This window comes from Phaseolus vulgaris, chromosome 7 (assembly GCF_051622355.1).
Source record: "Phaseolus vulgaris cultivar YP4 chromosome 7, ASM5162235v1, whole genome shotgun sequence".
Classification (NCBI taxonomy): Eukaryota; Viridiplantae; Streptophyta; class Magnoliopsida; order Fabales; family Fabaceae; genus Phaseolus; species Phaseolus vulgaris.
This window is the reverse complement of record NC_143504.1, coordinates 22,706,500-22,716,223: the sequence shown is the minus strand read 5'-3', so window position 1 is coordinate 22,716,223 and position 9,724 is coordinate 22,706,500. Positions and strand designations below refer to the sequence as shown.

Sequence of the window (9,724 nt, the reverse complement as noted above, 5' to 3'; positions counted from 1 at the left end):
TAAAATTCAACTTCGTAAGCCTTCAAAATACACGACGGATAAAAAAATGTTGTTAGTTGTAAGATGATAACATGAGCACCAAGAAGGTGAAGAGCTTGAAACTCTCCACAATCACACCACCATTGATGTGAGTTGATTTTAGGATTGTTCATTTAGGTGACACTTTAGATTTATGATTGAGATTTTTAATTAAGAGTGAAAACCTAAGGAAAATTCCCATTGGACATTAACTTAACCAAGTGGTTAAGTAGATGTGAAAGTTCATTTCACAAAGGGAAAAGGAAAACACAATTATAAGGTGAAGATGATGACAAGATATGGTGCGAAATTACACAAGGAAAGCAAGAACAAAATGTAAAAATCGAATAGACGTAAGGAAGCAAAATAAGAACATGTTTATGAATAGAATAGAATGACAATGGAAGGAAAAGACGAAGGATTGAGGAAGCTTATGAGCATGGATTTGAGATGATGAACACGTCACTTGGATGATGAAATGACTCCAAGATAAGTGTTGGAAGCCGCAACTTGAGAGCTCTCAAATTCTCATAAGATAAGACTAAAGACTAAGAGGAACAAGTCTCACTAGCATCTCACACAAAATGTGCAGAGTAACTTTTCTCTATTTCATTCAACTTTTCAAATACACTAAGTAGGCCACCTATTTATAGATGAAGGAGCCTTGGAGAACAAGCTAAAGGGGTAGGATGGAAAAAGGGAAAAAATGGGCAGTCTTAGGATTTGACTAAGTCGATCCTGCATCCTAGGCTTGTTCTTCTAGAAACTAGGTCAAAATGCCTTCAAATAGGCTAGGAACAAGCTAAAATGCTACCCACACCCCCTATTATGCTAAAGGTACCTTATTCTAGCCTATATTTGCTATTTGAACCTCCAAAGTGAACCAAATTATTTATAACATATTTGTAATCATTTAAAAAGACCAATAGGAAGAACTTCCGATATTTTGGTTTATAGCTTCTTCTTCTTTTGCTGATTCTTTCTCGAAGCTTGGTGGAGTCTGACTTTGTATCTTGATATGATTGACCCTTTTGGGAAGTGCTGGTTGTGTCCTTAGTCATCTGTCGGTTTGTATCAACCATTCATTTAAGTTGGGTAGTGGGTAGCTCTTGAACATCAAACTTTGAATTTTGTCTATTGTAACTTTGAACATGACACGTCATATTGTTACTCATTTTTTTATAACAAAACATTAATATCTTCCGGATATTGATAGTCAGGTCGTAACATGTACTTTATCTTCTTCCTTCGTTCAACAAACTAAGATTTGGTTTCAAAAATTATCTTTACAAAAACACATACAGATACGGATAACGATTGTGCTTTCTTTAAACATGTTCTTTTTTGTTAACGTTTTCCGTTTTAACTTTTTGGTTAATTTTTTTTTACTTATTTAAGATTTATTAAGAATTCAAAATAATTTAAAGTATTAGAAAACAAAAAATTATATCTTTTTTATATTATAAAAAAATATTTTCTAAAAATTCAGTCCTTAGTTATATATAATAAAAAAATATTTTATAAAACTTATTGAGTTAAAAAAATAATTTTCTTTAATTATATATACAAAAAAAAAAGTTATAAATAGTATATTAAATTTATCTAATTTTCTATTTTTTTTAAATTTTAAATATTAAAAAACATATAATAAAATTATTATATATTAAAAAATTAAAAACATATATTTCATATACGATTTTAGATTTATAATTTTTTTATAATTTTATATATTATTATATGTTAAAAAATTAAAAAAACGTATATAGGATATATATCACATATACGAATTTGTTTTTTTTTTTTTAAAACGTATACGTGTGGTTCACGATTTTAGTATTCAGAAAGTGTACATTGGCGATTTACTCATTTCTGTTTTTTTTTTTAATTTTTAGAAAATTCGTAGAAAATTTACATTAACTTGGGAAAAAACCAACCCATTGGAAAGCAAAAAAATAAAAGTGAAAATAAAAAAGTTTAAATAAAAAATTTAAAAGAATTAAATAAAAACTTTGTAATTAATTTGATTGAATAATTTTTCAATATATATTAGAAAATAATTTGATGTAAGAAATAAATTTTAAAATGTAAATTAAAGTTTAAATAAATTTCAAATTAAAAAAATTATAAAATTTTAATAAATAAAAAATTTAATATTTTAAAATAAAAATATATAAAATAAATAAATTTAAAAAGTATTAAATTTAAAGGATTATTTTATTTTATTTCTTATTAAAATATGTTTATTTAAGTTATTTATCTTATTAAAATATAAAATATAACCATTTATAAAATATTAAATTAATATATTTTTATTATAATATTTTTATTTTAATGATTTATTTTTATATATAAGAGTACATTAATAATATATTAAATATTTATTTAATTAATATATTTTTTTACTATTATTATTTTAATTAATTATTTTATGTAATATAAAATATATATCACTAATATAATTATTAAATACGTTACTCATTTTATAATTTAAAATGTAACTAATAATAAAAAATTTATTACTATAATCGACAACCGATTATCTTAATAAATATTTTATTATTATTTACATATAATTGACAAGGAGAAGTTTTTTTTTATTATTATTATGTACAATTTTTTTCTCAGTTTTGTATTATTTTATGATAGAAAATTAATTATCCATTTTTTTATTTTGTTTTTTTGTGATTTTGATTTCTTCTTCCATTCTAACTTTTCTAATTTGTTTAACTTTATATTATACATATTTTTTATGTTTAAAAAAAAACAGTGGTGAAAGGAAAGGATATACATGAAAAAGTAGCATATACAAAAGATAATTATTATTTTTTTAAGTGAAAGTTAAGAAGACTGTTTCTACACATATCTATTATGATTTGGGGGATGAGAATAATGTTTTAGATATGAAAATATTACTTTTACCTTCTTTAAAAAAAAAATAGACCCACTTTAATAATACTAACGCAAACACATGCAAGCGTTATAAATATTTTTTTTTAATTATTTGCATTTTTTTAAATATTTTTATATAATATTATTATACTATAAATTTATATGTGAAATCAATCATGTAATGATAAAAAAATAAAAGTCCTATGTGTACAAAAAACACAATGCATATTAAGAAAAAATGGAAGAATTAAAACAAAATTAATTGAATTAGAATTCACCTAATTTAAGAAATAAGTTTTACAAAAATTTTAGTCGAACATAAAAGGAGAAAGAATAGTGAAAATGAGAGTGTACGTTCCGGTAAAACAAAAAAGGAAGTGATTTTAACTTATCATTCAACAACGCATGTTATTTCTTCAAAATAAAATTAGACAAAAAAATTATGTACACGAAAGAGGAAAATTTCTTTATTAAAATTTTAAATTAAAAATAAAATAAATATTGTTAAAATATTATTATTTTAAATTATCAAATTGATGTTTTTCATTTGACGGGTGTGAAAATATTAGCATTCCATTTTGAATTTTTTTTAAGAAAAATAACATGACTTATATTAAGGAAGGAAGAATATCCTGTCAATCCTCTACATTTTTTTTATGAAAAAGTTTATCTTGACACTCAAACAAACAGTAAATCACACAAATTTGACAAATAATTAAAATAATGTAATAATATTTTAAATTAAAAAATAAAATAAATATAATTAAAATCATAATTTATTAAAGTGTATGTATTTTATTGAATGAAGCGTTAAAATATCACCACCCTTTTTTTATATAAAAAAAAACAAGTTCAACTTTCAACTTTTGACTTTTCAGTGGTATATACAATTTGTTGAATCATGTTCAACCCAAATCCCACTTTGAAATAGTGATTTGACTTTGAACACGTCATTTGTTTACAATATAAGCCCTATATAATTATTTTGCAAATTAGGAATGTTGGTACACCTAAATGGAAAATAATAAGTAAAGAAAAAAAAGCAAAATGTACATTTATATTTTAAAACAATATGTCCTAACATTAATTATTTGTAAAAAAAATTAATAATTAGGATATAAAACTGATCAGATTTATCCTTTTTAAATCGGATAAGGAACTTTAAAAAGTAAGGTGCACTTTAAAAAAAATAAAAATTAAAAACTGTTATACAATTAAATATATATATTAAGTTATATAATTAATTATAATTTTAACCATTAACTTTATAACTAATGATTACAAGTGTATTTTATCAACTCCTATCACTCTAGAAAAGTCAAATGTCAATTGACCCACACCTTACCTTAGTAGCAAATACACAAAAAGTTTTTTTTATAGAGAAATACAAGGAAGTTATAAACCATGCAGTTAATTTTTCTATTATAACCTACTGAGTGAATATGAAAAATAAAAACATTTGACAGTTTTTTTAAATGTCCCTAAAATGAAGCCATATGTTATCAATTTATTGTCAAATATTAATTCTTTTAATGTCTCATCCAATACATGCATACTTAATACAAACATTCTTACTATGTATACTGCTGACTTACTCAGGAATACCTACGTGTCTGTCAAATAATTTTATGTTTTTGGTTTTGAAAAATCCAAGAATTATATTGAATATTCAAACTCAAATTAATTTAATAGCCTGAAAATGGTAATAGATAATTATATTGAATATTTAAACTCAAATTAATTTAATAACACCCGAAGATGGTAATAGATGACTGTTTTACTAGTTTTTTTTAATTTCCTTTTTATATTTTCATATTTACATTTAACAAAAAAATGTGACTAAACTACATTAATTTATTTTTATCACTTTCCTTAATAGTTTAATATGTCCATGTCCTTGTTGTTTCTTATATTTATACAAGATTGACATCAAAGCACAGTGAGTAAAAGAAGTAGTATCATTTTTCGCACACAAGGTTCTTACTTCATCTCTCTCTTTGCTATAGTTTTGGTTGATGAATAATTTAGTCTTAATCTTTTCCTTAGTTTTAGTTTCTCCAGCAGTAACAAGCTAGCTAGTAACTAGCAGCTACCAATTTTAAGAACACTTCCTATCTAATTCAACAATTGCATGACATTTTTTTATCCATATAAATGCTTAATTTCATATTCTTCCTCAAACTGATTTATATATATTTTAATTCATGCAGGTACGAAACTTTCTCCCTCAATTAAAAGATTTCTCCAATAAGGTAATCTAAACTTTCATCTTTCTCTTTGAATGTTGGCTGAGAAGTATTTTCTTTTTGTCCTATTAATTTCTTCATTCATTATGTTGAAAATTAATTTTATTTGCGTTGATGTAAGTAACTATTGTTGGTTCACCCAAATTTTGCATAAATATATTGACTCTTTTATTAATTCTAATGAGATTAATTTTCTTATACCATGTGATTTTAAAATTAATTTTTACTAAATGATTTTTTCTGGTTATCTTTAACATGTAATCCTCTCAACTTTGATTTTTTTTTCAATACTTCAATTAATTTGAAACATTATTTATGGAGATTGAGTCTAATACCACTGCAGCTAATAAGTCGTTGATTTTCGGACCAATGATTTGATTTGTTGATACTTAACCAGATTGAATTATTTGATGAATTCTTCTTGTGACAATTATGACAAAAGTTCAAATCCTAAATTTGTTTCATATAATGATTTTTGCATGAAGATGTTTTAGGATTTTTCAGCCGTTTCAGCTCATGATGTCAAACCAAGAAACTTATATGCATGTATGTATTTGATTAACAACAATTGGATGAGTATATATATAAAGAATATATAACAGTATTTAAAGTATTTCTTTTCGTATATAACAGTATTTAAAATACAAATAATTGTGTCACTGGATAAAATACAAAGATAGATTTTTAATTTATATGAAAAAATATATAATAAAAAAATATCAAATGGTTAAAATGCGAGATTGAATACTTTAAATTTGTTTACTAATTTCACGTAAAATTTAGTTAGTTCAATTCATTAATATGCATACACATGAAATAAAATCTTAAAATGTTTTACTTTGGTAGTAGCTGCGGATGGATCAAGTACAAAAGCCTGGAATGTCAACCTCCAATGGTGGAACTACTGGTTTTGATTTTGATGAAATTGTCTCAAATGCTGCTCACCTTCCTGTATCATCAACCAAAAGGTATTCACAATCCTTAGAAATACAAGTATAAGTATAAATGTTATATTGACTAGAAATAATAAAACTTACCAAACTCATAATTCATTCTTGAACCTATTTGGTGAATTTTTCAGAATGGTCACATCACTGTAAGGTTGAATTAGATTTTTCCACTCCAAAAAGACATATCTGTTATGATAAACTAGGATTTCTAGTTTTGGGACTAACTATAATTTATAAAAATGAATTGTAGGTCGCGACCTATGCTTGAATTTGATCTTGGGGACCCCTTTGTTAATAATAATGCTCTACACCAACAAGAAAGATCTTTGTCAGTAGCAATGCCCCAGATTTTTCCTTCTTTTGTTGTGAGTATTTTTCAACATATACAAACTCTTATTATGCAGACGCAAGTTATTAGTTTAATAATTTACATTCCTTTTGATCAAAACAAGCAGGGAGAATTAGAGAGAGATTTGCAAGCCCAAGAGAGTTTGTTTCATGTCTCTCAAAACACTCTTCACCCTGAACTCTTCCATCAGTAAGTTATATATACATAGCTTCTTTAACCAAAATTTACATTTTTTAAAGGGTTGCCATATCAATTTTATTATCTGACAAAATCATCTACAGATCATAATGTTTTCTCATATTCGTGATTAAATTTAATGAACTTAGTATTGAAATTAAATTCAGGCTTGGGAATTTGGAAACGGGAACAAACTATGGAAGTCACTTTCCAATTGCTTCACCAACTGCTGAAAGCACTGTAACTAGTTTCGGCAATGGTAACTACCATCCAACATCAAACTATACACCACAGCTGCATGGAGACTCTTCTTCAAGTCTTAAACTCTCTTCAATTCAGGAATCAAGTTCACAAGTATGAATCATTACAACATTTTTAAATGCAAAAACGTACTTTAACTTTAGACTTTTTTCTTCTTCTCAAAATTCTATTCTTAAGAAAAAACGATCTTTTAAAATGGCAAGCCAAGTTTCTGTCCAAATATTTTTTATCTTGCATTGAAATTCATTTTTTATGTTGAAAGAAAATATAAACAAATTATCCATGTTTTTTTTTTATCAGCAAAAAATTAAATTAAATTAATGAGATACAAAAGGGGTATCCCAACCCTTTACAAAACTCTGCTTTTTAGGACCTCCACGAGGTATCCCAAAACAGGGGATAAAAAGATATATCATAAAAACAGCCCCATTCTACTACTATTGTAATGCTGGACTGTTTCAAAACACTAAACAACAATTTCACACCACCATAACACCATTAGGTCCTCCCACCAGGTTGAATGGTACTTGGAGAGTGCCTTTCCGCAACCTCCACACCTAATGGCTAGTGCTGCCTCTCTCAACCTCCTATGACAGTGAACATAAAATACCCCCTGCCTAGGTCTTCAGTTTTATACGTAAACCTCCAACAACTTCAATTAAGCTTTCTGGAAACCCGACGATGTGCCTACCACGACAATTTCCGGCTATCTGATCTTCTTTTCTTCGAGTACGGCGATGATACATTGTAGAAAAATTAAATAAATTACCCATGTTGTAAAAAGAATTATACTATCATTCACTTAAAAGATTATCTTTCACATTTAAATTAACTGTTTGTCATTCAGAAGCAACTTGTAGTTGCAAATGGAAGGAGTCAGTGGACCAATTTGCAGAAACCACATTCTCAACTTTGCACTGGCCTAGAGTAATTCAACTTATTCTTCATTTTCTTGCTTCAATAATAACTTTTATATTATCAATATCTGTGTATCTATCTATGTATTGAAGCTAATTCAGAAGTGATCAATGTTCACTGTATACTCAAAATTAAAGGGCAATCCCGGAGATGATGCAGTTAGGAGGATTAAGCAGCTTCTCATGTGGTAGAAGTGGAAGATCCTCCAATGAATCTCTGTCCTTAAACACTAGAAGGGTATGGTTACACCTTTTTTCAAGCCAAGTAAGAAGATGCTTTTAGCTACAATGAAGAGGATCATGCAATTTTAACCACATATTTGTGCATAACATCAAAAGGATATACAGTGTAGAATGAAATAGGTTATGTGATTTAAAAAGATAAAAGAAAAATTAAAATAAACATGTAGTAAATGAAGTATATAAGAAGAATAGCATTATTCTTTGATGAAGCTTATACCAGTATTTAATATCATTGTACGCAGTTGTGTCAGACTCTCTCTAAAATTGTTTCTTTCTTTTTTCTATTTTTATGTGAGCAGCATGGACCCAGGGGCAATATTTATCCAATTCCCAGCCAACGTGAAATGGGAGAGCCATCATCAAGGAATGTAAAGGTATTCATTACGAAATGATATATCTATATACTGCTTTTGGTGACAATCACCTATTGATCGATCCCTCATGCTTCATGTTATAACTTTTGTTCATGATATACTGTTTTTGTACATATATAGATGAAAATGACTGTGTCAGACGACAGTAAAAAATCAACTGAGTTTCATGTGGGTAGCTTGCTTAATCCAATTACTCAAAGCAATGGAAACTCTCAGCCACCAAGGTAGAGTGATCTTAATTAATTAATGAATTTATTTAATGCATGACTTTTTATATTTTGAATTATAATAAGGCTAGCATGTTGTTGACTACCCTATAGGGTTATGTTCAACTCCCTTTATGATCCAATCTATGAAAAAAGGGGCCTTCCAGTGGATCCCATTCTGAGGACGTTTTTGATGGGGCAGGAAGCGTACATGATGTAAGTTTTGATTCTAATATAATCTTTAAGAATGTTTTTTTTTTGTTCGTACAAGGCCTTATACTCATCTGTGTGTTACGTATTCGCAGGTAACATGTAGGATTTCTGCTGATTGAATGCTTTGACTTCCTGTTCGCATGCAAGCTGTCATAAGCTATGTATAAGTTTGAGAAAAACATAAATGTTTGATTTTTTTTTCTTGATAATGCCATCAAACTCTAGACGTGGTAAAACTTTGATGTATGTTTGGAGATTTTATTTGATATTATTTAAGACTAGTAGAGTTTCATGTTATGTGGGTTGCTTTTGCTTACTTATTTGCTCATTTTATGAAATCCCGAAATTGCGAGTGAGTTTAGAATGATTATTATTGCATGTTACTGAAAAAGTTGATAATTTTTACTAAAAAATAAAAAAATTTCAAATTTATCTTTATAATGTTTCTGTCACCGTTTTAATTTAAAAGGGTATATATCTGGAAACATTGAAGATGAATATGAATTAGTGTTACCATTTTAAGTTAGAGTTTAGTTCATTAAATAGTAACAATGAATAATATAAAATAAATTGCGAAAGTCATAATTTTAAGATTTTATTAAATTAAAATAATCATGAGTGACTTACACTGAATCTCCTCGAGAGACTTTCCTCGGAATATCGAATAAATGATGCGATTAACTTAAAAATAAAGCATTGGTAGAAGTGACTAACCACTGTTTTACTTTTAAGGGGTTTGGGTTTGTCAGCAGAAAAGAAGGAAAAGGTCTGGGAATTGTCGCTACTGTTTTGAATGAGGGAGCAAAGAAACAAAAATTAAGGATATTAAAAGCGAAGGTGAAATTGGACACATGATTTTGACTTGAGTAAAGTTAATGCAC

At 27.0% G+C, this 9,724-nt stretch overlaps 1 protein-coding gene across 2 annotated transcripts; it reads left to right on the top strand.

The window, feature by feature from the left end:
- The first annotated feature begins 4,852 nt into the window (after positions 1 to 4,852).
- On the top strand, positions 4,853 to 9,124 carry LOC137818982 (uncharacterized). 2 transcript variants are annotated; one of them, XM_090305289.1, is made up of 12 exons: positions 4,853 to 4,883; positions 5,118 to 5,159; positions 6,003 to 6,121; positions 6,354 to 6,468; positions 6,559 to 6,641; positions 6,797 to 6,983; positions 7,738 to 7,817; positions 7,946 to 8,045; positions 8,350 to 8,424; positions 8,545 to 8,648; positions 8,745 to 8,846; positions 8,936 to 9,124. In XM_090305289.1, the coding sequence occupies exons 3-12, from the start codon at positions 6,009 to 6,011 to the stop codon at positions 8,937 to 8,939; spliced, it is 963 nt and encodes a 320-aa protein (XP_090161415.1). In that variant the 5' UTR covers positions 4,853 to 4,883; positions 5,118 to 5,159; positions 6,003 to 6,008; the 3' UTR covers positions 8,940 to 9,124. The 2 variants fall into 2 exon arrangements, with proteins under 2 accessions (XP_090161415.1, XP_068478763.1); XM_068622662.2 differs by having other exon boundaries at positions 4,863 to 4,883; positions 6,000 to 6,121; positions 8,936 to 9,001.
- The last annotated feature ends 600 nt before the right edge of the window (positions 9,125 to 9,724 follow it).